Raw genomic sequence first — 26,551 nt, 5'->3', positions numbered from 1 at the left:
CAACACTGGGTTCAGTTCACACAGGCGCATGGGAATAAGTCTTTAATAACTATTTTTTTCCCCTTTATAGAATGAAGGGAACGTAGTCTATCTCCGGACGATCTTTTTTTCAAAGGGAGACAGTTATTTTTGACTACATGGGAAAATCAGGCTGACTGGTACTAGTCCGGGGATGGAACAAGACTGGTGCAGAATATCCCACATGGACCTGTGGTTAATTAAACCGACATCATATTCATTTTGGTTGACAGGGGTCTGGGAATTAGACTAAAAATACATGGGATTTAAATCTAGGGATTCCCTCATATTGAGTCACATAAACAATTTTTAATTAGACGATCACGTTTTTGCTTTAATCTGTATGTGGGTTTTTTTAATTTCAAATTGAGGTGAAAACTTATCTAAGCACTATGTATCTCCCAATTGCTTTAGAATGGGTCTCGTATTGTACCGTCATTAATACCACAGGGATTATATACATATCATACAGTCAATGCAATGATACATTTCAAACAAATACACTACGAAAGTATAGGAGGATGGAGCAGTCAATTGAAACGTATGCGTATGTGCGTCCGGACTATCGAAATTTGTACGTCTCTGCTCTACATATGCGTCCGGAATCTCGAAATTTGAACGTCCATGCTCTATATATGCGTCCGTAATATCGAAACCTGTACGTCCCTGCTATATATAACCGTCCGGTATATCGAAACATGTACTCCCTGCTCAATATATGCGTCCGGAATGTCGAAAGCTGTACGTCCCTGCTCTATATATGCGTCCGGAATGTCCACACTTGAACGTCCCTGCTCTATATATGCGTCCGGAATGTCGAAACTTGTACGTCCTTGTTCTATATACGCGTCCGGAATATCGAAACTTGTATGTCTCTGCCCTACATCTACGCCCGGAATGTCGAACCTCGTACGTCCTTGCTCTATACATGCGTCCGGAATGTCGAAACGTGTACGTCACTGCTGTTTATATGCGTCCGCAATGGCATTTCCCGGATTATTTATATTAGAAACCGGAATAATGAGGGGATTTGCAGTTTTATTTAGGAGCCAGACTTAACGTAAAATCGACTTCTTTATCAGCTGAAAGGTGTGGCAGATATAGCTGATATTTGTCAGCACAATGCTCGGTAATTAACTCTGTCCCAGTTACGGGTAGGTGTATATAAATAGACCAGTAGGTTGCTTTGTATACCGATACGAGCTTTGCTCGTTTCCGCATGGCTGACTACGGTATGTGATGGTGTTCACTCAATATAATACAGGCACAAAAGTAAAGGTAAAAATCTAGCGACACATGAACAAAGGCGAGCTCGTTTGCCAGACGTTTAGTACGAGTGAGGGCGGAATATTGACATTTGGTATTACACACGTAGGTACAGTCAAGATGGCGGGCGTAGGAATGGAGGAAGTACGGAGAGTTATGAAGATTCCGGAAAGCGTAAGAAATGTGGCTGTAATAGGCGGGACCGATAGTGGTATGGTACCGCTAATGAATGGTCTCAATAGAAAGGCCGGCCCGAATTTGACCGCTGAAGAGAGTGGCCGGTGTAGAAAGTATGACGTGGACCCTATGGCAGCCAATCTAACCTGCCTTTACCACACGTGCGCTCCGGCCGATCTCCCAGGTATGGAAGCTGTGGAGGGCAATACTGACTTTGTGATTAACATTTTGGACACACCCGGAAGTGTGGATTTCTCAGCGGAAGTGGATACTACCTTACGAATGATGGACGGAGCCGTGGTAATGGTTGACTGTATTTCCGGTGTAACACTGGATACTAAACTAGTTCTTAAACAGTCCATCCGGGAGAGGGTCAAACCAGTCCTATTCGTAAACAATATTGACCGCGCTATCATGGAGCATAAACTTTCGCAGGAAGATTTGTACCAGACAATCCACAGTGTCGTAGAGGCTGCCAAGGGTGTCATGGCAACGTACAGCGACGAGTCTGGACCAATGGGAAGCGTCCAATTTTCACCGGTCAAAGGTAACGTGTTGTTTGGATCTGCATCACAAAGCTGGGGGGTTACTCTCGGGGAAATAGCAGCGAAGCAGGCGGAGAAGTTAAAAGTGGCACCTAGTGTGCTTCTCAGTAAGCTGTGGGGCGATAACTTCTATAACTCGTCACAAAAGAAGTGGAAGAATGAACCAAGTAAAGATTACATCCGGGCGTTCAACCTCTTTGTCCTTGACCCAATTTTTAAGTTGTTTGAAGCATCCGGAAATGTTCAGGGAAGCGCGCTACCTGATTTGATCGAGAATCTAGGTGTGCAGATGAGTTTGGACAACAACGAGACAAACACGAGAACAAATGTTCAAGAAATGATGTGTCAATGGCTACCGATATCAAACTCCCTGTTGACAATGATCGTTATTCATCTCCCTTCACCGCAAACATCTCAGCGATACAGATCCGAACTGCTAGTCAGTCGTAAGACAGACGCAGTCGGCACTTCCGCTGTTAAAACATGTGACCCTTCAGGTCCATTGATCATGTACGTAACAAAATGGTACCAGATCGGAGAAACAAATACATTGTACGCGATCGGTCGTGTGTTTTCTGGGTCGATCGTGTCCGGATCGGAAATAAAAGAATCTCAACGAAAAACCAAAATAAGTGAAACCTCAATTGTAATTGGGGACAAAATATGTCCAGTACCGGAAGTCATCTGTGGTAACTTGTGTGCAATACGTGGCGTTGAACAGATGATCGCCAAGATGGGGGTAGTGACGTCACACAGCAGCCCGGTTGTGTTTACCGATATTAGACATAGTGTCAGCCCAGTTGTTCAACTGGACATTGATCAAAAAAATCCAGGAGATGCTCCTAACCTTTTGATCGAAATCAAGAGACTTATGAAGCTGCATCCGGTACTAGAATGCTCGATAGCGGCGTCCGGCCTTCACATTCTCACTGGTACTAGCGAGCATCTCATGCTGAGGTGCAAGTCCTACCTGGAAAAACAGATGGTTTTGAAACCAACTAAACTGCACGTGGCTTACCGGGAAACCGTTACAGAGGAACCGGAAATGTTGTGTACTGCAGTTTGCCCGAACAATAAGAAAAACGAAATCTCCATCAAGACAAAACCTCTGCCGAATGGTCTATGTGAATGTATTGAGGAGGGATTTATTTCAGCCGACCAGGATCCTGAAGCAAGGGCTGAATACCTCGCGAAAAACTTTGGATATGATGTCAGTGAGGCCGACAGACTATGGTCTTTTGGTCCTGGTAGTTCTGGCTTGAATTTGCTGTACTACATTTCTAAACAGGTTCGCGACCAAGGGCACATTAAGGACAGCATTATATCCGGTTTCCAGTGGGCCGCTCGGGAAGGTATTTTATGTGAAGAGAGCATGCGGGGTGTCAGGATCGAAGTGCGCTATGCAAAATGGCAGCTCGCGGACGATTCGGACGTTGTTGTAGCGATCCGCCGAGCGATACAAGGCAGTATCATTGCGTCTGTTCCACGTCTAATGGAGGCTCTGTTCCGCGTGGAGGTCATCTGCTCTCACCAGGCCACGCGCACTGTCAGGGAGACGTTTACGAATAGACAGGGGAGATTACTCGAGGAACGACGATTGGGACGCACCCCAATGTCGGTTGTTTGCTGTTTCCTTCCCGGTGAAAAGTGTTTAGGAATCAGTGGTGAGCTGGGCAGTTCCGCTAAGCGTGTCGAAGTTGCATTTGACCATTGGGAACTAATGAACAGTGACCCTCTTGATCCTGAATCGGCGGCTGCACTTGTTGCCATGGAAACGAGGGCAAGAAAGGGACTGCCTTCTGATATTCCCGGATCACACGCAAGTTCCGCATGATTGTAATTCATGTGGGTTGACATGAAAACCAGGAGATTAATTTTCAAAATTGATAACGACAATCAACCTCTCATACAATATTGCATATTGTGTATTTTTTCGTCATTGGTTTGGGGGGCGTCAGTGTGTGTTCACGGGTTATCTACCCCTTGCCTGGATTGTATACTTAGAATCCGGATTATGTGTAATCGATTATGTAGCCTAATATTATGGGGTCTTATACAATGGAATCTCGTTTATACGGCACCATATATTCCAAAAACACTTTTGTTATACACTTTATGGATAAAGGTGAAACTGAACCATTCGTCTAAGTTACACTTCCCTTGTCATTATAACCCAGAAAACTTGTTATTCGATAATATTTGAGAGAGGGAGAGGGCTTGTATATGCTTTGCATGTTGCCCAATTCCCATTAAATCTGATTGATGTAATAAAATATTTTGAAATGAAATATTTGAGAAAACAGACAATTCAGTTTAAAGGAGCTTTACTGTACTAGAATGACTATTCTATGTAACTGTGTTCTTAACATTCTGTATCTAGTTTGCATAAAAAATGATCCTACTAACTGTGACACGACTTTTGACGGAACAAGAGTACAGTGACACAGGGACGTGAGAATCAGTGTTACAGTTGGTATGTCGAGACCTATGATAATGTACAGGGTGTAATGCTAGAAGTAATGGACGTTAACATCAACACCCCATATCACTGAACAGGGGCAGGTTAACCGAGAGTTGATCTAAACCACAACTGAATACATCAGTTTATAGGTATAAATACAGCTGGTGTAACAAATTCCCATGTCCCTGTGTAAAGTGACACCTCGGTAATCCATTTTTTCATTAATCACGAAAGTCGTTTTTTATCTAAATAAGAATCCTGGATTAGCAAACTTCCGTGGTACTAACTTGTTTTAGTATCAACTACAGATTTGGCGGATATTCGACGATACTTTCCGTTGTGTTCAGTGAGGCCTGGTGTATAGAATGATCTTTTCATGCAGCGGGTATGTAGAATGCGTGGCCTCATGCCAGGAAGCGGGTTACACAGTATATACTTTGTAACCCACTTCCTGGTATGAGGCGCATTCTATGTAAATCCAAACATACTAAATAGCAATTCTAAATTTAAACCCAATAATTCATTTATATTTGTTCACTTAACAAACAACATGGAACTTGAAGCTGCTTGGTAGCATGGATCAAGGTCTCGTACCTGATCATCAAGGGAAGCTGTTATTCGCCAAAATGATATCAATCTACGGATTGGTGTCAAAAGAGGTTTTTCCCATTGTCACTGCTGTTTTCGTTGATCTGAAAGAGAACAAAAGTTTTGAAAACTAGTGAAAAGCCGATGATCATTTAAAATAGTGTACAAACACAGGGACCTGATCATTTGTACTATACATGTACAGTATTTGAACCTAAATTGAGGTGTTCAAAGTAATTTTGCACGGTTTAGGGGTTAACATCAATTTTCGGTACAAACGCCACCCCTAATGATTGTATATACCTGTTAAATTAATCTAAACACCTCAATTTTGGTCCAAATATAGCTGTAACAAATTTGCAGGTCCCTGTGTGAATATTGCATTTGATATATATTCTTCCAGATCAAAAATTCTCGTATGTTCTAAGCCAGCATGTGACAGGGACCCGGAAAAATCTATATGTATCTTTAAACTGCATGTTAATGTCACAGGGGCCCGGCAATATTTCTGCATGTGTCTTGATAATAGCACAGTGGCCCGGCAATATTTCTGCATGTGTCTTAATAATATCACGGGGGCCCGGCAATATTTCTATGTATGGCATCAGTGCTGTAGGTATGTCACATTGACCTGTGAGATGGGTTCTGGGTGCGCTCAGGGTGATTTTATTTTCATGAAAATATGTGTCACCATTTCATAAGAACTAATATATAAAATTAATTCCATCTATATTTGTCTAACACTACTTCTGTCTCGCCATATTATGTATATCTAGGTGGGGTGAGTTTGTCTGAAAATAAGTTTATTCATTTTAAAAGCCATGTTCTACTTAAACACCCTGATAACCTACGTTTCTGGATCGAAAGAAGTACACATAGTGTATTGACTTTTTGTTAAATGACAACAGTAGTGACAAATCGACTTGTACAGCCAACACCCGAACTCGAGCTGTCAGTTCGTGGTGATCCCAAAACACACATGGGATTAACACGTATAGTATTTACTATTTCGACTGTATCATTGTGTCTGTTCCCTGTGGCTCAACACTGTACATTGTACAGTATCAAACTTATGTATTTATGAGATGATGAATTTGATAGAAATATTCCTTCAATATGGGGTACATTTAAGACAGAAACATTTCAATCGATTGGGTGGGATAATTTAATATCCATCCCAAGGCTATGCTAGGGTATTGACACGTGTGACGCTTACCCCGACGGTTGAGATTTTCTTTGTCAACCCCATGATTGCATTTCTCTGTCACTTAAAAATGTATAGGATAACTAGTCCACAGCTATACCATGACGTCATCCTCAAACCTAGGGCACGAATGTTAAGGTTCAGTGTGTTAAAGCACGAAGCGTTACTGAGGGCTGTACTTCTAACAGCTTTTCCAATGGTTGATATTTCTTGGTCTATCACATACAGAAGTGATTTACATTTTTTTCCTTCAACACTTTCCCGTCGTCATTAACTCTTAAGCTGTAATGGATTATCCCATGCAACGCGCCATTATTAAAGTATTGACGCATGACATATTGTTGACAGCGATCCTACCTGATGTCACGATTCTATTATTAAGTGGCGATTCTATAAATACGCTTCTGAACTGTTTTTATTTAGGTAGACCAAGGCGGGTTTATATTTCCCTTTGCAGATACGTTCCTGTACATTTGAAGTGTGTGAGAATAAGATGTTATGGTGTTTTTTTTTATAAAGTTAACCGGTTTTGTGTATCACATGCTATAGGAAATAATATAGCCAACCAGAGTTTGCGTAACAGACACTAAAGAATGTATAAGCCAATCAGGTTTTATGTATCAGAGATGATAGGATGTACATGTAATATAGCCAATCAGGGGTTTTGTAACAGACACTGAAGGATGTATAAGCCAATCAGGTTTGGTGTATCAAAAGCTTTAAGATGTACAGTATTATAGTCAATCAGGTTTTGTGTATCAGAAGCGATATTATATAAGTATGACATTCATTAGCTTTTATGAATACCCGAGAAAACCATTGTCACCCGAGGCGAAGCCGAGGGTGACAATGGGTTTTTGAGGGTTGACAATATTCACTGTCACCTGCTAATGAATGTCATATCTATTTTGTTACACCAAAAGTCTTTGTAGCTCAGAAACGGCAGCAAACCTTGATAATGACATCTTGTTTGTTTATAGTTTGCTGTTTACAATCGCTATCGCATCGGCGCTTGATAAAATCGGCTGTTGCCGTCAAACGTTCTTGTGACCATCACGGTGGGGAAATGAAGCGGTGAACGCATGTTTTTCGCGCATGTGATATTTTTCACTGTCTCATGGCAATTTCACGCGCCCCTTAAAACCATTGTATTTTCGGAGGGTGACAGAGGTTGTTTGTTTAATTTTCTCCCAACCAATCAAATAGCTAGAAATTCACTTGAGGTGTAACAAGATGTATTGGCAGTACATCGTTATACTAATCAAAATTATTTTCATAATGGTCTTTTACACTTGTTCACATTTCAATCAAAACTTGTTTTTTCTTACTGTAAACCAATGCATAGTCTGCGCACATTTGAAGGACGACTCGGGGTGATACCCCTAGATCGAGGGATTGAGATATTGTTTGTTTAATCTATAATACATTTACCATATTTGTTCAAAATTACTAACTTGTTAATAAAATTTACACTAATAAACTCGTGTATAAAATGAAACTTTGTTGCTTTAACATTGTTCAGTCACCTAAGCCGAAGTCTCAGTTAACCTGTTGCGATTGCCTTTTGTGTGTCGTTGTCGTGCGTGGCCCCCTGGGGCCCGATGAGTGTTGCCAAAAGGATTCAAATTGGCTAAAACTTTAACAATCTTCTTTTTAAGGGACCAACATATACCGGAATCAAATACTCTTCATGGATGAAAGATCCTAAGGTGCTGTATCAAAATTGTGAATTCCGAGGCCCCCGGGGTCTTCCATTTCCAAAGGGGAGGGAGGGGTTAAAGTTCACTATCGTTTATCTAGAGGAAGGACGCTTTTGGATATATTTTACTTATTTTCAGTGGAATGTAAGTTAAACCTGGTTGGAATTATGAACATGGGATTGCAGTTTGATGGTATGAAAATGAAGGTCCTGACCTACCTGAGGGGTGGGGCCAAAAGGGATCAAATTGGCTAAACGTTCAACAATTCTCTTCTCCACGGGACCCAGATAGTTTGGGTTTAAGTGGTCTTCATGGATGTAAAGGTCTGAAGATGCCTTATCAAATTTGTGAATTTTATTATCGACGGGAAATATAGGGGAAGGGGGTAAAGCTACTTTATTTATATAAGGTAATGAGACTTAATGTTATAACTATTTATTTTCAGGGGGAAAGAATTTAAATTTATTTGGAGTTTGATGGCTTGATTGCAGTTGGATGGTTTGAAAATATCGAACTTTACTAATTGTTAGGGCTCGAGGGATTTGGCCAAAGGGGGTCATTGGCAAAAATTTCCACAATCTTCTTCTTCTGACAAAATATGTTAAAATCAAAATCCTCTTCATTGAATGGTCTGAAAGTGAATTCAACAACCCCCGGATCATCCATTACTCTCTGAGGAGGGGGATGATTTTACTACATTCTATTATTTTACTATATTCTTTTTCTGACAGTATCACGACAACAAATATCAATTGTGGTATTACAACTCAGGTGACTGTTAAGGCCAATAGGACTCTAATTGTTATAGTCCCTTATCGGTGATATTTGATTGTAAGGTCAATTACGGTGGCCAGATCAGTGCCATTTCGCTTGGGCGTAAAGACGAAAGAATGAGAATTAAAGTTTGTTTCTCCAAAATGACAAAAGAATTGGAATTAAGTTTATTGATTCCAATCTTTTCGCCGCGGTGAAATGAAAATGAAAAAGAAATGAAAACAAAAATTAAGATTCTGATCATTTCGGGACGAAAATCGAAACAACAAGAGCGAAGTGTTCCTCGGGAAGACAAAACAAGGAAATGGCACAAATCAGCCACCGTACTGCATAGTCTCTGAAGACACTGCGTATATCGGTAACCGTCGTTATTAGCTGGAAAAGAGAAATTATCAATCGGGAACTGTCGGCACTTTCCGTAAACGAAACCTCGAGCTCAGCGATGAGGTTGTGTATAAATACAGAATCTGCCGAGTTGTAACGGGGTTTTTTCGCGACCTACTATGTAAGTTGGCAATAGTTTTACCCCGATCTTAAGATATCATATAGTAGGGAATTAACCATTTTTCCTACTAGTCAGTTGAAATATAAACACATTGAGTTAAATTAAGAATTGTGAAATATAAAAGTTAAAAAATAACTATGTTCATAGCCGTAAAGCTTATCAGCGCTATATATCAAGCTGTTATACATTCCGGACCGAAAGATCTCACGATTTCGTACCATACTATCAGGCTGCACAAAGTGTATAATTGCACGTATATTGTCACGGATGAAATTTCATATCTTTACACCTGATGATTGTGTGATTCAGTGAACGATTAATAAGAATGAGAACGACGATTTCAGCAACTCCACAATGTATCGTTGTATACACCACTTCATGTATTGAATCGGCAAATTTTGCTAAGTTAGCATATATATATATATAAACACGTTTTTTGAATATAATTTAGTTTGACATAAGGGCGTAACTACACGAGCGAACGCGTATGCTCTTACGGAGTCGTGTCAAGGGGAAGCACTCGTGATGATTTATTAGGCAAAATCCTTTTGACACACAGATCACCAAACACACAAATTCTACTACTTTGTGAACAAATTAACAGGTTTTGTGAGTTTTTCACTAAACAATAAGATGCTGTTAACTTGTTGCCATCTGAACCGATTCTTAAGGTTTTCAACAATTAAAATGATACTTTCTTTCTCACCAAATACACATGACCTCGGGTTTGTATTAGATCTAACATTCTTGAAAACGCCCTATTGTCGATTACCTGAGCTTGTTCGTTTATGAGGAACAACCGGTTTGACCGTTTATCCAGCCGGACCTGCAAATGTTTATGCAGGCCTTGCAAGACTTTGTCAAGGCTCGCCTGAAAGCAGCATAATACTACTAGGTCCGACCTTATTTTATAAACGAACAACAGTGGTCCGACCGGTTTGACCGTTTAAACGAAAACGGCCCATGATCGCCCAAGTATTCGGAACACATCGTTTTGACGGTTAGATGGTACTTGAGATCTATGGAAGCCTACACCGGATATTTCCCTTTTACGGAAGGTACCGATAGTTACCGCTTACCCTTATTACGCACAGAATAGTTGATAAATATATGGCATATACGTCATTTCATTTTCTTTGGGAAAATATATTTCTATTTTAATTTATCATAAAACGATAAATACCTCAAAAACTCCATTTTGATGCGATTATTAAAGAACAACTCACCAGGATGTATAATTCATGTATTTTATTTTCGTTCTTAGACATCTTTCAATTGTTTTGTTTTTTTATATATTTAAAGAACGGTAAGTTAAAATTAAATATTTTCAATTGATATTTCTATCTATATGATTTTTTCCAAATACACTGTATTTCAAAGTTTTCCAAAACTGATGCAGTTACCTCCCTTGTCGTGCTAAATTCACATACATATATAAGGTGTTTGTCACTTTTCTTTAAAAAACACCTTATTATAACTTATTCTAGGATACTACTGTCATTTCTGGAGATAAATACATGGTTTCTGATTATCAAATTAAATGAAAATCAATTTCACTATCTGAGCCATCGGCCCGTGTTCATGAAACTGTTCTCATGCTCAAGCATGAATTCTGTTCTCTAGCCGGCTTTCTTGTAACTCTCTTAAATCTTGAAACATATATATAGTCAAAAAGCCAATTGTAAACATTGAAAACAGTATTCGGCTTAAATTCTTTCCAAATTTCTTGTACAATATTGACAAAATATGACTTTTTATTAACCTATCACTCACTGTACAATAATCTGGGGTTGAGCATGAGAACGGTTTTATGAAAACGGGCCCATGTCCCAGTCGTTGAAAGCTTGATCAGCTTAATACATGACAACTCAACAAAAACTCAAAGCTAAAATTACATAAATTACTGTTCAAAGACAAATAAACAGAAATACATTTTTTTTTTTTTTTTTTCAAAGTTTGTTAGCTAACCCGGCTTCGAATAACCCGACCAGTATAAGAATTTTATGTTCTTGCTTTTAATAAGGAAACAAGTTCCGAAATAATTTTGTTAAATTCTAAGCAATATTAACAAAATGCCTTGATCTGACTGCTTATCTGCGAATAACAGGCGCTTGAAGTCATAACCTGCCATACACTATGTTAAATTAATTCCACGTATCAAATAATCTAATTTTAGCACACATCAAATCTCGTATGAATGGTTGCGAGGACCATGACGTGACAATACGTATGACGTCATTGCTATTGTTGACTCCACCATCGTGTTTTCCTGCTTGCGTAACACAGATAACGTTAGATGATGCTGTGAGTTTCGCGTGCATACACACAAGACTACGGTAAGTACAATTTATTTACATGACATATTTGTCTATCTATGTCAGTCGACATTCCTCTATGGGTGTTTCTATACGGAAGGAAACCTTAACGATGTGGAAACACACTCTAAAATAGCACTTCCGGTTTCGAGTTAAAAGTCAGTGATCATGTGTTTGCTATATAATTAATTGCAGATTCAACCATGAATCAATATGTTTATAATATTAGTGCCTGTTCTCGATTTAGCATAAATAAAACAAAATAATATCACTGCTGTAGATTCGGGACCATGCAGTGATTTCATTTGATAATGTTTTACAATGGACCGATCTGATCGTCAAATCTTTTTTAAATGACCGATCCTAATGTTAAGAGTCTTAGAGTTAAAGTAGGGCTAGGGTTTGACATTCCTCTTCTTCGGACTTAAAGAAATGCAATATAATACACAGTACGTGTATTAGGGCTAAAACAATAACTCGTATCGTGTCGTGATACTTTCTTGTGTATCGTATCGAGTTGCCTGTAACATTATACACTAAGTACAGTATTTTTAAACCATTTTTACATTAAATTCTTAAAGTGTACTAATTATTTTGGAATCTTTCAGTAAACACGGGTTCACTGTGCGGTCATTCTCACAGTATTAAAAAATCATACAAAAATCGAAGCCCGTTGAAACTATAGAACTTTAAGCATGACAGGTCCAGATAAGGTCAGCCAACCGCGTCAATAGAAACAATGTATCTTGAAAATTTCATGGGGAGGTACACTCGCCATCCCCTCAACCCAACCCTAACTCCAGGTACAATTGCATCCGACCCTAGTCCAGGCTTCGAACATGATCACAATATATACTGGTTTTAATTCAGTCTACTGGGGCCTGTTCGTTTATGCAAAACAACGTAATTGTATCAATTTCGGGTATAAATCCTGGCGGACCTGCAAATGTTTATGCAGGCCTTACGAGGCTTTGTCAAGTCTCGCCTGAAAGCGGCATCAGATTACTAGTCTCGGTCCGACCAATTTAATAACGAACAACAGTGGTCTGACCGGTTCAACCGTTTAACCGAAAACGGCCCAGGACGACAGTTGCCAATATAAGAGTTACCTCCCTTCTTACAGATGTTAAAAAAACTCTGGATTATTGTCTAAATCGATTCGATGGTGATTTATCTATTGGAAATAGAAAAATATCGAAACATGTAATAATGTTTCTGAAATAACGAACATCATTCCCGCTATACCTAGTCGATTGTAGTCCTTTCAGTAGCTTAATATTCCTTGATTCTATCAGTGCAAGTATGTTACTGATTGCGTGGGGAATTATAAATCGTAGCCGGAACCAACAGTTTCACTAATAAAGTGGTGATTGTTAAGTTTCCTGTCATTTAAGAGCTGCTATCTCTTTTTTTGCAATCAATTATATTCAAAAATCTCGCTTATCAATTTTTGTTTGCTCAGTACCGCGCCCATATTTATTACATAATTGTTTTCGCACATTTTAAAATGATTGATATATATTTTATAACAGTTTATAAACAACCCAAAACAAATAGTGCAACTGAATTACGTAACGGTGCACAGTTATTGATTTTATTTGTCTGTATGTACTTAACAACGCCTCTTGATAAGATGTACACACATAAAACACCCATAGCCACACAGCAACAATTTACTACCCCGACCGAAAGCTTAATGGCTACTGATAACACGAATTTCCTTGTTATCAGCATGGAGACGATGACATTATGTGTCTTAATCAATTATTTGCACTGGGGATAATTAATAATATTTTGTGAATAGTATGGATTGGGAACTTTTCACGCATCAGGTCCGAATATTAATTAGAGTCATATATGTGTTTGAGTGAATCGACAGACAGCAGATTGGCTCCACCTACAGGTAAATAAATTACGACTGTGATTGGTAGGATATTGACGTCGATAGGCGTTACCGTATAAGGTAAAACATAGACAGGAAACAGACATTTCAACATGGTTCAACTTTTAATATGATAGACCGGAAACAAAGCTTGAACAGGGTTACAACTTTGTAATAATAGACCGGAAACAAAGCTTGAACAGGGTTACACCTTTTTAATAATAGACCGAAAATAAAACCTTTAATTAAGGATAAGACTTTGTAATCAGAGTCTTAAACAAGACACAAACAACAACAAACAGTTACGTCGTTGCTACTGAATTTCATCATCAACGTATCCTTTTACAAATTATATCGTGACTCTAATCTGTATGTATTGTAAATGGTTTGTTTCCTATGTTGTTCTCCGAACTATTCTATATACTGTTCTATATACAATTTATTACATTGTTCTCCAAACTTTTATATTACTCCTTTATTATACCACTCTTCATTCGTTTTCCTCTGCTGTGTTTCTAAACTGTTTTCATATTTTTCTTCACGAATCTTTTTTTCTCTAAATTACTAAGTATTATACCTCATCTCTATACGTGTAGTTGTCGCCTGCTTCCGTCATTCGGAACTAAGTTGTGCCAATTATAGGCTCTTGCCATTTTTTTCTAGAGAGGTTCCGAAGAAAATATAATCGAGGAAACTTGAGCATGTGAGATCGACATGATGGCTTATTGCCCCGTCATGTGACTGACCAGTATCATTCAATCAGACACACTGTTATAAACTATTCTCCATACTTCTCTCTAAACTGTTCTCAATACTTCTCTCTAAACTATTCTCTATACTTCTCTCTGAACTGTTCTCCATACTTCTCTCTAAACTATTCTCTATACTTCTCTCTAGACTGTTCTCCATACTTCTCTCTAAACTGTTCTCTATACTTCTCTCTAAACTGTTCTCGATACTTCTCTCTAAACTGTTCTCGATACTTCTCTCTAAACTGTTCTCCATACTTCTCTCTAAACTGTTCTCTATACTTCTGTCTAAACTATTCTCTATACTTCTCTCTAAACTGTTCTCTATACTTCTCTCTAAACTGTTCTCCATACTTCTCTCTAAACTATACTCTATACTTCTCTCTAAACTTCTCTCTTCACTGTTCTCCATACTTCTCTCTAAACTGTTATCGATACTTCTCTCTAAACTGTTCTCTATACTTCTCTCTAAACTGTTCTCCATACTTCTCTCTAAACTGTTTTCCATACTTCTCTCTAAACCTCTCTCTTCACTGTTCTCCATACTTCTCTCTAAACTGTTCTACATACTTCTCTCTAAACTGTTCTCGATACTTCTCTCTAAACTGTTCACCATACTTCTCTCTAAACTATTCTCTATACTTCTCTCTAAACTGTTCTCCTTACTTCTCTCTGAACTGTTCTCTATACTTCTCTCTAAACTGTTCTCGATACTTCTCTCTAAACCATTCTCTATACTTCTCTCTAAACTGTTCTCCATACTTCTCTCTAAACTATACTCTATACTTCTCTCTAAACTTCTCTCTTCACTGTTCTCCATACTTCTCTCTTCACTGTTCTCCATACTTCTCTCTAAACTGTTCTCCATACTTCTCTCTAAACTTCTCTCTTCACTGTTCTCCATACTTCTCTCTAAACTGTTTTCCACACTTCTCTCTGAACTGTTCTCGATACTTCGCTCTAAACTGTTCTCCATACTTCTCTCTAAACTATTCTCTATACTTCTCTCTAGACTGTTCTCCATACTTATCTCTAAACTGTTCTCCATACTTCTCTCTAAACTGTTTTCCATACTTCTCTCTGAACTGTTCTCGATACTTCTCTCTAAACTGTTCTCAATACTGCTATCTAAACTGTTCTCGATACTTCTCTCTAAACTGTTCTACATACTGCTATCTAAACTGTTCTCGATACTTCTCTCTAAACTGTTCTCAATACTGCTATCTAAACTGTTCTCGATACTTCTCTCTAAACTATTCTCTATACTTCTCTCTAGACCGTTCTCCATACTTCTCTCTTCACTGTTCTCCATACTTCTCTCTAAACTGTTCTCCATACTTCTCTCTAAACTGTTCTACATACTTCTCTCTAAACTGTTCTACATCCTTCTCTCTAAACTGTTCTACATCCTTCTCTCTAAACTGTTCTACATCCTTCTCTCTAAACCGTTCTCAATACTTCTCTCTAAACCGTTCTACATACTTCTCTCTAAACTGTTCTACATACTTCTCTCTAAACTGGTCTACATCCTTCTCTCTAAACTGTTCTACATCCTTCTCTCTAAACTTTTCTACACCCTTCTCTCTAAACTGTTCTACATCCTTCTCTCTAAACCGTTCTCAATACTTCTCTCTAAACCGTTCTATATACTTCTCTCTAAACTGTTCTACATACTTCTCTCTAGACTGTTCTACATACTTCTCTCTAAACTGTTCTACATGCTTCTCTCTAAACTGTTCTACATACTTCTCTCTAGACTGTTCTACATACTTCTCTCTAAACTGTTCTCCACACTTCTCTCTGAACTGTTTGATACTTCGCTCTAAACTGTTCTCCATACTTCTCTCTAAACTATTCTCTATACTTCTCTCTAGACTGTTCTCCATACTTCTCTCTAAACTGTTCTCGATACTTCTCTCTAAACTATTCTCTATACTTCTCTCTAGACCGTTCTCCATACTTCTCTCTTCACTGTTCTCCATACTTCTCTCTAAACTGTTCTCGATCCTTCTCTCTAAACTATTCTCTATACTTCTCTCCAAATTGTTCTCCATACTTCTCTCTAAACTTCTCTCTTCACTGTTCTCCATACTTCTCTCTTCACTGTTCTCCATCCTTCTCTCTAAACTGTTCTCCATACTTCTCTCTAAACTGTTCTCGATACTTCTCTCTAAACTATTCTCTATACTTCTCTCTGAACTGTTCTCCATACTTCTCTCTAAACTATTCTCTATACTTCTCTCTGAACTGTTCTCCATACTTCTCTCTAAACTATTCTCTATACTTCTCTCTAGACTGTTCTCCATACTTCTCTCTAAACTTCTCTCTTCACTGTTCTCCATACTTCTCTCTAAACTATTCTCTATACTTCTCTCTAGACCGTTCTCCATACTTCTCTCTTCACTGTTCTCCATACTTCTCTCTAAACTATTCTCTATACTTCTCTCTGAACTGTTCTCCATACTTCTCTCTAAACTATTCTCCATACATCTCTCTATACTGTTCTCTATACTTATCTCTAAACTATTCCCCATTCATCTCTCTAAATCATTCTCTATACTTCTCTCTAAACTGTTCTCTATACTTCTTTCTAAACCGTTCTCCATACTTCTCTCTAAACTGTCCTCTATACTTCTCTCTAAACCGTTCTCTATACTTCTCTCTAAACTGTTCTCTATACTTCTTTCTAAACCGTTCTCCATACTTCTCTCTAAACTGTCCTCTATACTTCTCTCTAAACCGTTCTCTATACTTCTCTCTAAACTGTTCTCTATACTTCTTTCTAAACCGTTCTCCATACTTCTCTCTAAACTGTCCTCTATACTTCTCTCTAAACCGTTCTCTATACTTCTCTCTAAACTGTTCTCTATACTTCTTTCTAAACCGTTCTCCATACTTCTCTCTAAACTGTCCTCTATACTTCTCTCTAAACCGTTCTCTATACTTCTCTCTAAACTGTTCTCTATACTTCTTTCTAAACCGTTCTCCATACTTCTCTCTAAACTGTCCTCTATACTTCTCTCTAAACCGTTCTCTATACCTTTCTCTAATCTGTTATCTATACTTATCTGTAAACTGTTATCCATATTTATCCCTAAACTGTTCTCAATACTTCTCTCTAAACTGTTCTCTATACATCATTCTAACCTGCTCTCCATGCTTATGTCTAAACCGTTCTCTATACTCCATACTTCTCTCTAAACTGTTCTACATCCTTCTCTCTAAACCGTTCTCAATACTTCTCTCTAAACCGTTCTACATACTTCTCTCTAAACTGTTCTACATCCTTCTCTCTAAACTGTTCTACATCCTTCTCTCTAAACCGTTCTCAATACTTCTCTCTAAACCGTTCTACATACTTCTCTCTAAACTGTTCTACATGCTTCTCTCTAAACTGTTCTACATACTTCTCTCTAGACTGTTCTACATACTTCTCTCTAAACTGTTCTCTGTACTGCTCTCTAAATCGTCCTCTATTATTATCTCTAAACTGTCTTTCAAGTTTGAATAGTGTTCTACATACTTCTCTCTAAACTGTTCTACATCCTTCTCTCTAAACGGTTCTACATCCTTCTCTCTAAACTGTTCTACATCCGTCTCTCTAAACTGTTCTACATACTTCTCTCTAAACTGGTCTACATCCTTCTCTCTAAACTGTTCTACATCCTTCTCTCTAAACTGTTCTACATACTTCTCTCTAAACTGTTCTCCGTACTGCTCTCTAAATCGTCCTCTATTATTATCTCTAAACTGTCTTTCAAGTTTGAATAGAACTGAAAAAGTCATAGCGTAGGAAGACCGTCGCGGACACTTAACATTAGTTGAAGCACCACCTGTTGGCCTCTTTGTTTAATTGAACGTTCTCTTTCCTGTGTCTATATATCTATTACGGTTGTAAATCCTCGACGAAAATAGGGCTAACCACTTGTTATCTCTAGTTTTCCATCTTCCTCTATCCGACTTCTTCAAAAGTTCTCGCAGTTGACCGTTCTCTTTTTACCCATTTGTTCCCAAGGGAGTACGTTTCGATTCATAGTTGTGATCCTCGACCATTCTCTACAATTTTTTACACGTTCACAGATAATGTATACTCCTGATCTTTCCGTATATATACATTGGTGACTCTTATCGGACAGTAGATATTCTAGGACTTTTGCAAAAGAAATATATATAGCATGCTGTGATTTCTATTGAACAATGCCGAAAGATGCTTTGAAGTCTAAAAATAAGGATAATACACTATTGTTTTCTTTATCTACAATATAAGTTCTTGACAGAAACATCTAATTAAATATGCTTTTACCACTTGGAACAACATTTTAATATGATTCAACTTTGTAATAATAGACCGGAAACAAAGCTTGAACAGGGTTACAACTTTGTAATAATAGACCAGAAACAAAGCTTGAACAGGGTTACACCTTTGTAATAATAGACCGGAAATAAAACCTTTTAATTAAGGATAAGACTTTGTAATATGGTTTATCTACAATATAAGTTCTTGACACAAACATCTGATTAAATATGCTTTTACAACTCCGGTTCTAGTTTATTGCTGATGCTGTTTGGTATCCGTTTTAGTCTTTTGCCGTCACGTATGAGATAACAAATGTCACAATGATCCCTCTTCGGTTTTCACAATTTGTAAAGTCAACTTACTGACTGAGCTAACTTGAAATTAGTCCCATACTTCGAACCTTGGGGGATTTTTCTGCCTTCAAATATTTCAAAGAAAACGTCTTTTACCTTTCTTATAATTTGGAATGTACATATGTGCCTTGGTTTATATAATTTAAATGGTGACAATCCAGATTTATAGTACACTTTTGTTTTGTCTTAAACAACAGCTATGCCAGGCTTTGGTCTGTATTCTTTCGTTCCATGCTGTTTTTGTTGTGCTTGGAGATATCGCCATTCCATGCTCTTCAGTCTTTCATTCTTCTTCAGCTAACAGCTAAAACATACATATCATTAGACTGTATATTCCCTTTAATGTATTGGGTTTTTTTTGACGTAATATTGGTGTAAAAAGAATATTCTCAACTTCAATAACAGTTACGTAGTCGTACCAAGTGACAAAGCAATTGGCAACCATTGTCTTCCAATAGAAGTTATTATGTCAAAATCTAATGTAAAAGGCTTCTTGGACAATGTGAGCAATTTGCATTTTCTATAGGCTGTATACATCATTTGATGTATGAAATAAAAACTCTGAAGTAGACTAGCACAACTTGTATTTGAGCCCCATTTTTTTCAATAACCCTTACAATAACGGGTTTTTGCATATATCCCTCTTTGTTCAACAAAGCCAAAATTAAATGCTTTAAATATGCTGGATTTTGACAATGATTATAACCGTGGTCAAAGACATACTTAAAACGATAGTGGCCTAATTCAAATGGATGAACATAGAATTTCACTTTAAGAATATTTCATTGTTCATTGAACAACAGAAATAGCCTATTCAAGTCTCTCAATGCCTTAATTTCATTGGAATGCCATCATTGTCAAAACCAGCGTACGTTAAAACGCTTGAATTCTGCAAATCATTTCTCAGGCTACATTTGAATCGTGTCGAAGATTTGGAACTTCAGTCCTCTTATTCTAAAACATGAAAACATAGATATAAATAGATATTGATTTCTAAAAAACTAGACTGATTTTGATTAAAACTGCGATGAAAGCTAGAAAAAATACACAGAGGATGAAATTTCCTGTTTATAAAGTTTACCTTAATCTTCACTGATTAAAACTTTGTTTACAATTTGTTTATTGTCTTATATCTAAACGCTTTCCTGGATTTTGCAGGAGAAAACATGTCCGGTGTCGCCTTCTGTGTAAAAAAAAAACACGCTTACCCTTCCGAAACATCTTAAATAGCTCCAGGTTTCTGTGCGAGTTTATGATGTTTTTCCCTTTCCCTTTGGTGTCTCCTTAGTTCTCGTAGTTCTCGTTGTGGTCTGGGTTGATTTTGATAAATTAATTTTATCTTATATTAAAAATTCATTTTTACAAATTCTTTATTATTATATTTTTTCCTTCCATTTTACCATTTCTTTATCTGTTGTCCCCGTCCCTTTTCCTTTAATTATTTTTTATATTTATGTTCTTCTTTCTACCTTTGTGTCCTCCCCCATCCCCCATCCCCACCCCCAATTTTCCCTCCTCTATAACTTATTCGCCATTGTTTGGTGTCTTTTTTATTCGGTTATTACTTACGATGTAGGCTATCAAATTAATAAACAGTGCATGAAATATTCTGCTCCCATTTTCCATCTTCCCTTATTCCCCATTTTTTATGGTTCATTTTCTTTATGTATTACTATTCCCTATCCGTCCTTTGCGTGTTCACTCATTTTTTCTTACACTTCCTAATATAAAAAAATCTCTCTTGTTTCCCTTTTTTCACTCTTAATTGTTATTTTCCTGTTATCAGTTTAAACATTTCTTTCTCGTTTCTGTCTTTAAGGGTTGTTTTGGCAGTAACTCCCTGCCAATCTTGTACATATTTGTCTACCCCCGTTGAGCTCTACCTCACGTTTAACCCCGCCTCACGGTATATATCTATTGCGAAGTATCACGAGAACAGTTACAGATGCATACGTCATACAAAACTACCACCACGAATGAAGTGCAAATGTATATATAACCTAACGAGTCGATGTCTTCGTAAGTTTATGTCCTCGCGAATTCTGAGCACATACAGTAGTATCAGTTATCAACAGTATTGCCACACGTCAAATTCCTTTAATGCAGACAGAGATCCCCGAAATAAAACGCTGGCTCGATCCTCAATGCATTGTCGCAGTCGCATTCACGACAGGTTCTGGGTGAATCGATACTCATTCTGTACTAGCATTCCCCTGAATTGATTTTTCTATACTTTCAATAACGAACAGGCAATACACATTTTAAAGCCTATGTTAGTATTTAAATGAAATGGGAATACTTCCTCGGTCAAAAATGGCAGAGTATTGACGTTCTTTAAATAGATATATTTATTGAATCGCTGGTGAGCAAATCATTTGCTTTTCACACATTCGTTAAAAAAATTCCGGCAAATTGAAACTATTTGATCGTCGATCCGAGCACTATTAACAAACCTAGAGAGTACTTATGCAATTTCACAAACTAACATTGCACACCAATTTTTTCAATAGAGTTAGATCGATAGCAAACATGGTAATTTATAGCGCTTTAGAAACGTATGTACGGGGAACAAAGACTTCACTTATCACACTACCGCTTATAGTTAATGTAGAGAGCTTATTTATACAGAATGCCGGTGTAGGTATAAAATGTACATATATAAGCTGTATATGTGTGTGGGCTTTATACCGACCAAGGGGGTCAACGTTTAGATTAAAATATAACAATCTAGTTTTTCATATGCATATTTGATTGATTGATTAATAAATTAAAAAGACATTTTACTTTTTAATGATTATATATGTTTTCCTATATAGATACAACGATTATGTGTTTCAAACAAAAATACCTATGAACTTCGCTCCGTGCATATATTTTAAGTCCGGGGTCAGCGCGCTCTGTCAATCTAAATCTCTCCTACCCAGTTACCAATGACACTAACTGGGATTCTATAGGCAGAGGATAGCGTTCACGTAGACAGGTGTGCACCGAGGTAAGAAAGCTAACTTGATTTCATTTTAATCATGATATACAATACATACCTAGCAGTGAAAATTGTGTATTTTTTAAGCCGCCACTGCGCACGGCTTTCGTATTAGGGGCGTTAGTGTGGGTGTCTATGGAGCTTCTGCACCCTAGCAACAGGACGCCATGTCGTTAGTTACTGACTGCTAGCCGTAGACTACACAAGGTAAGAGGAGCGATTCCTATTTCTCCGATTGAAACCATGTTTATTTCTCGTTATGTTATATGAAATACATACTATCTTATTATTTCGATCGTTCTACCTACTTATTGAAGTTAAGTTCACTACAAGTAGTTTTTAAAACGCTGGTGTAATTCATTTAAAGGGACTCTGGTATCAAGTGTCAACTCTGTAGTATCGAGTTTGTCGATGCATGCAGTTCACCAAACAAAATTATTTACAGGTAAACCACTTAATGTGTTTGAAATGCTAATTGAAATATCGAATTAAGTCAGGAATTTTAAATTTTAATTAATTTCTATGTTCAATTTAATTCAATATAAGCTCTATGTCTATACTGAATCGTAACTCAGTATGTGCTATTGTGCAAAGCTTATCATTTATTTAGCATAAAGCTCTATAGCAACATGTGTATTCTACATCGGTTTTTATATCTATGTGCTACTAAACTCAGTATATTAGTTATCAAACCTGTTGAAGAATATCACTTTTTACGTTCGACTATTTACACGTCAGTTACTTTATGACAATCTGATTGCATCAAATAATCCACGAAATAGCAAAATTAGAAATCAAATATACAGGAAAGATTATGGAAGGTTAAAATCATGTCTACACTCTCTTTTCTCTGTCCCGTCAATATTCCATGTTATCTAAGTTTTCGCGCCCATGAAAGGTAGTATTCATTCCCTTCGATTTGTGTACCACAAACCCCTTAATACTTCATACCTGGGGTCTGTAATCAATGAGAGGGAGAGAAAGAGTGCCAGTTATATCAGCTACCCTACTTCCACTGTACAGAGCGTCCTGGTATCTAACTGGATAGGCTTCTTAATTCGCTAGTCTGTCAAACGAATTTCGAGTAGACAGGCAAAACAAATCTATAACTCATTTTTTCCCTTTGACACTTAGTTGTATAGTTACAGTTTACCTAACCACTAGGCACTAATCATGAAGAACAGTTTGCCTGATCACTAGTCATGCCTTCTTGGTGGCCATATTGTCCGATGACCAGCTCCGTATTCGGTTTGCTCAATCAAAAAATATCTCTTCACGATAACCAATTTGCAGGGCCAGATGTCATGTCTAATGGTAGCCAGTTTTCCTGATCAAAAGTTTTGTCTTCACTGTGCCCAGTTTGCCCGAATAATTAATGACCATGTCTTCACGTTGTCTAGTGTACCCAAGACCAGCCATGTCTAAACGATAAACCATTATTTATCGATGGATTAGATTAAGAGTATATGAAATATTCAAAGTTTACATTGATGTAAGTGAAGACTTTGTTAAATCTATATGATAAACAGTTTTCTGTTTAGATCCCAGTTTATTCTGTAATAAAAAACAATAATTCTTCTCTCATAGACAAAGTGTGTACTTCTTATACCATATAGATGTTCTCATTTTCTTGCTTTGTTGATTATTGCAATCCATTATTGTCATCTGTTATTTTGTTCTTGAATATATATCTCTTGCTGATTTCATCCTGATCCTATATACCGGCCCAGAGAGGCATGTGGTTACTGACCCGAAATTGTACAAGTGTCGGCGTGTTTGAAGTCTTTTGAACCGTCATAAGTGCTTGTGTCATAGCTGCTTTTGATATTTAAATTAAACACCAAAATTTGCATATATTTGCCAGATTCACTTATGCCCATGCAAAGATAGATCTGACATGATCTACCGACAAAAAATTGCAGAATAATGGGTCGGAGTAGTGGAATATAGCTTACTGACTTTTTGACACATTTACGATAGGTAAAACAATACTGGTATAGTAAATTTGAATACTTAAGAAAACTTTTGCTGCATTTTTTTCCATTTAAAGCGAGCTACTTTAGTCGTAAGCACGACAGATAAAACATCATTAATTTAATTTACCTTGAAAATGAATTAATTTAAGATAACGAACTTTTGTCCTGTTTAACAAACATCGATTAAAGTAGATAACATGTAAGAAAATGAGCAGCATTTCCTCCGTGAGTTAGTACAAAAGAGCGTCAATTCCGTTTTCCTAGTGGCGTAGTCAATAAGTTGAATACACTAGATACACTGGGTTAGGTGCAGGGTTTTAGAATATCGATCACAGATAAGGCCTTGGTAAGTTCGATCGACCTACTCTATTGTATAACCGTAAGTGGGAAGCACAGTGGCTTTAAAATATCGAGTGTATTAATTTCCTTCCTAACTATAAAGGGAAATATCGGGGCTACAGATGTAGGGTTTTATCTCTCCTCTGAAAGATCCATGTCCCACTGCAGACAAAGCACTAGAGAGAATTCCATTGTGGTTTTTCGTATAAAAAATAACTTCTCCTGAAGTCATTTTGTGTATAACTGTTGCATGACTCGGCCAGAGTACTATACCATTGCCTAGGTATATCAGTTGGTTAGAGGGACACTATATATATCACGATAGAAGATTCAGGGTTCGAATCCTGGCCCTGAGATCATGAAACCTAAGTTTTGACTTAGCCAATCACAAATAGCGTCATGAAAAGTGACGTCATACGTGATTGCCTAAGCGAAAACTTAAGTCTAAGATTGTTTTATGATCCTGGGCCAAGTCTAACACTGTTGCATTTTTCCATTAGTACGTACGTTGCTAGTTTTGTTTTCCGTGATCATTTTTCATAAAAGTTTTGCAAGGTTTGTTTTTCCCCAGAGGTCGTTGATTGCACGGAAAGAGTTTTGGCGGTGGTAAAGGGCTCCGTAAATAAAACATATACATTCAAATGAGAACGAAGCACAATAGAGAGAGGATGTTTATGTATCCAAGGTTAGTTCTACTAAATATCGTGGCTCACATATAGTAGGTTTACGGCCACACCTAGGAGATATGTATCCTGATGCCGAGGCATGTGGGGTTGATATTATATTAATTGTTTAGATGTCTGTAGTTGACCTATGTCTTCAGGTGATTCATAACATTTATTGCCTGTGAAATCTCTCACTCGGCAAGTATGATCGAACATAGAGATAAGGCTAACATTCATAAGCAACGAAATCTTTAATGGCTAACCACGGTCGAACAAAGTGATATAATGTAATGGTTACTGGAGGGACAATAGGTGTTGTCGGGAAAGTCCATTATAATTCTATGTCAACGCTTGTTTTTAGATATGATAGTCTCTTTCAAACAAATCATTAAATATACATTTGTACCACGACGCATGTGGAAGGTTAAGGAATATTGATACTAACAATGCTTTCAGTTTAAAAGCAACACTTAGACAAAAGGCATGTAGTTGGTCCATGTATTGTCGGCTTAACGGATATCAAGTCAATTTTTCAAAAACAAAATAGACACCTTGGTCATGCTTTCCTCCAATTCCAAACTACTCAGTCCTTCAATTTTATTGTTCTACAGAGAATTTCAATATTTGTTAAAATTGGTTGGAATTCTTGTTTTAACCTGTCTGTAAACTTGCCATGATTGGATCAACTAGGCTCTATACTTCATTGGTATAAATTAAGTAGTGAAATTAAACAAACAAATACATATAACTTACACGATTAAGTTCCAGAATGTATGGACCTTTCACATATTTTTCCTGTTGAGTCAACATCTTTCTAATCCTGTAGTAGCCACTAGTGTATATATAAATGTAAGGGTCAGATTACCTTCGAATGGTCCCGGTACAAGCCTGATTGTACACGATCATGAAGGTTTTCAATCAAGTCAGACAATGGTTGGAACTATCATGAAAATTGCAAATGAGATTAGAATTCGGTAAGTAGAGGGATTGGTAGGTCGGCGGTTACCAACTGTAACGCGGAATTGAATCCCCATTTCAATATGTATGTGTATATGTATTGATCCTATTGTAACCGTATTAGGTTTGACCGAATGACCATTGATCAGCATTTAGGGGACCACCGTCTATTTCACTTAAATGGTGGAGGTAGATTATTTGCTGAACGGACAGAAGGAAATCAATATAAAAGCATGTGTGTCGAAATAATATGATATGAAGGCGATAGAACTTATTGGAAATGGTCTATTGATAAACCAAAAGCTTAATTTCCTCTTGGTTTCCAAGGTCCCAAAACGAAAATGGGTTACCTCATTCGAAGATATCAACGTTAAATTTATACCCAATGTTGTTTACAATCGACGGAGTCAATGTGGTCAGGTTTCGTCTTTCGATTAAAACTTGCACTCGATTAAATGCCTCTATTCTTCTATTGGACTTTCATTTATATCAGTAACTACGATCTTTGGTTTGATTTCAAATATAAATGTTGGAAGGTAACGGGAGATTGGTTGTGACAGGTACGGCCAATTTTATAACGGAAATTTTAAAGTCGTTTTTCATTTCTTAATAGCGGACATAACAATGTCTTTATTTGTTCGGAAAATATCGAAGATGTAGTTTGGATAAGAAATATTCTATTTATATTCATCTTCATGAAAGGAAGGTTATCATCTCTAAACAGTTTTGTTTTAAATTTCTGAAAACAAGGCTACGTTTTTCTAACAAAGGTGTGTGCTACGTTCATCTGTTATAGT

The 26,551-nt window shown here is 37.4% G+C and overlaps 6 protein-coding genes across 9 annotated transcripts in view; 2 read left to right on the top strand and 4 right to left on the bottom strand.

Moving 5' to 3' along the window:
- Positions 1-1,404: 1,404 nt before the first annotated feature.
- Positions 1,405-3,840, top strand: LOC110448469 (elongation factor 2-like). The gene has a single exon (XM_021494734.1). It carries the CDS (start codon positions 1,405-1,407, stop codon positions 3,838-3,840), a length of 2,436 nt encoding a protein of 811 aa, XP_021350409.1.
- A 7,640-nt stretch (positions 3,841-11,480) lies between these two features.
- Positions 11,481-26,551, top strand: part of LOC110448448 (tektin-3-like) — a 39,289-nt gene continuing 24,218 nt past the window's right edge. Inside the window, exon 1 of one of the 4 annotated variants that reach the window (XM_021494699.1) lies at positions 11,481-11,574. The gene's annotated coding sequence lies outside the window, so the exon portion shown is untranslated. Of the gene's footprint in view, positions 11,575-21,729; positions 21,827-21,920; positions 22,025-26,551 lie in introns of those variants that run through there. The other 3 variants (XM_021494701.1, XM_021494697.1, XM_021494698.1) reach the window with 3 other exon arrangements.
- On the bottom strand, positions 14,207-14,728 carry LOC110448468. Its single transcript, XM_021494731.1, has one exon. It carries the CDS (start codon positions 14,726-14,728, stop codon positions 14,207-14,209), a length of 522 nt encoding a protein of 173 aa, XP_021350406.1.
- On the bottom strand, positions 14,747-15,256 carry LOC110448467 (UPF0506 protein SJCHGC02965-like). Its single transcript, XM_021494730.1, has one exon. The coding sequence runs from the start codon at positions 15,254-15,256 to the stop codon at positions 14,747-14,749; it is 510 nt and encodes a 169-aa protein (XP_021350405.1).
- Positions 15,804-16,718, bottom strand: LOC110448466 (trichohyalin-like). The gene has a single exon (XM_021494729.1). It carries the CDS (start codon positions 16,716-16,718, stop codon positions 15,804-15,806), a length of 915 nt encoding a protein of 304 aa, XP_021350404.1.
- LOC110448464 lies at positions 16,719-17,270 on the bottom strand. Its single transcript, XM_021494728.1, has one exon. It carries the CDS (start codon positions 17,268-17,270, stop codon positions 16,719-16,721), a length of 552 nt encoding a protein of 183 aa, XP_021350403.1.

Source organism: Mizuhopecten yessoensis, unplaced genomic scaffold (assembly GCF_002113885.1).
Source record: "Mizuhopecten yessoensis strain PY_sf001 unplaced genomic scaffold, ASM211388v2 scaffold4033, whole genome shotgun sequence".
Taxonomy (NCBI): domain Eukaryota; kingdom Metazoa; phylum Mollusca; class Bivalvia; order Pectinida; family Pectinidae; genus Mizuhopecten; species Mizuhopecten yessoensis.
This window is presented reverse-complemented; position numbering and strand designations above follow the sequence as displayed.

What these genes read in the sequence shown, in the direction of transcription:
- LOC110448468 (XM_021494731.1), bottom strand. Translation starts at nt 14,728, where the DNA reads ATGGAGAACAGTGAAGAGAGAGGTTTAGAGAGAAGTATGGAAAACAGT.
- LOC110448469 (XM_021494734.1), top strand. Translation starts at nt 1,405, where the DNA reads ATGGCGGGCGTAGGAATGGAGGAAGTACGGAGAGTTATGAAGATTCCG.
- LOC110448464 (XM_021494728.1), bottom strand. Translation starts at nt 17,270, where the DNA reads ATGGATAACAGTTTACAGATAAGTATAGATAACAGATTAGAGAAAGGT.
- LOC110448466 (XM_021494729.1), bottom strand. Translation starts at nt 16,718, where the DNA reads ATGGGGAATAGTTTAGAGATAAGTATAGAGAACAGTATAGAGAGATGT.
- LOC110448467 (XM_021494730.1), bottom strand. Translation starts at nt 15,256, where the DNA reads ATGGAAAACAGTTTAGAGAGAAGTATGGAGAACAGTTTAGAGATAAGT.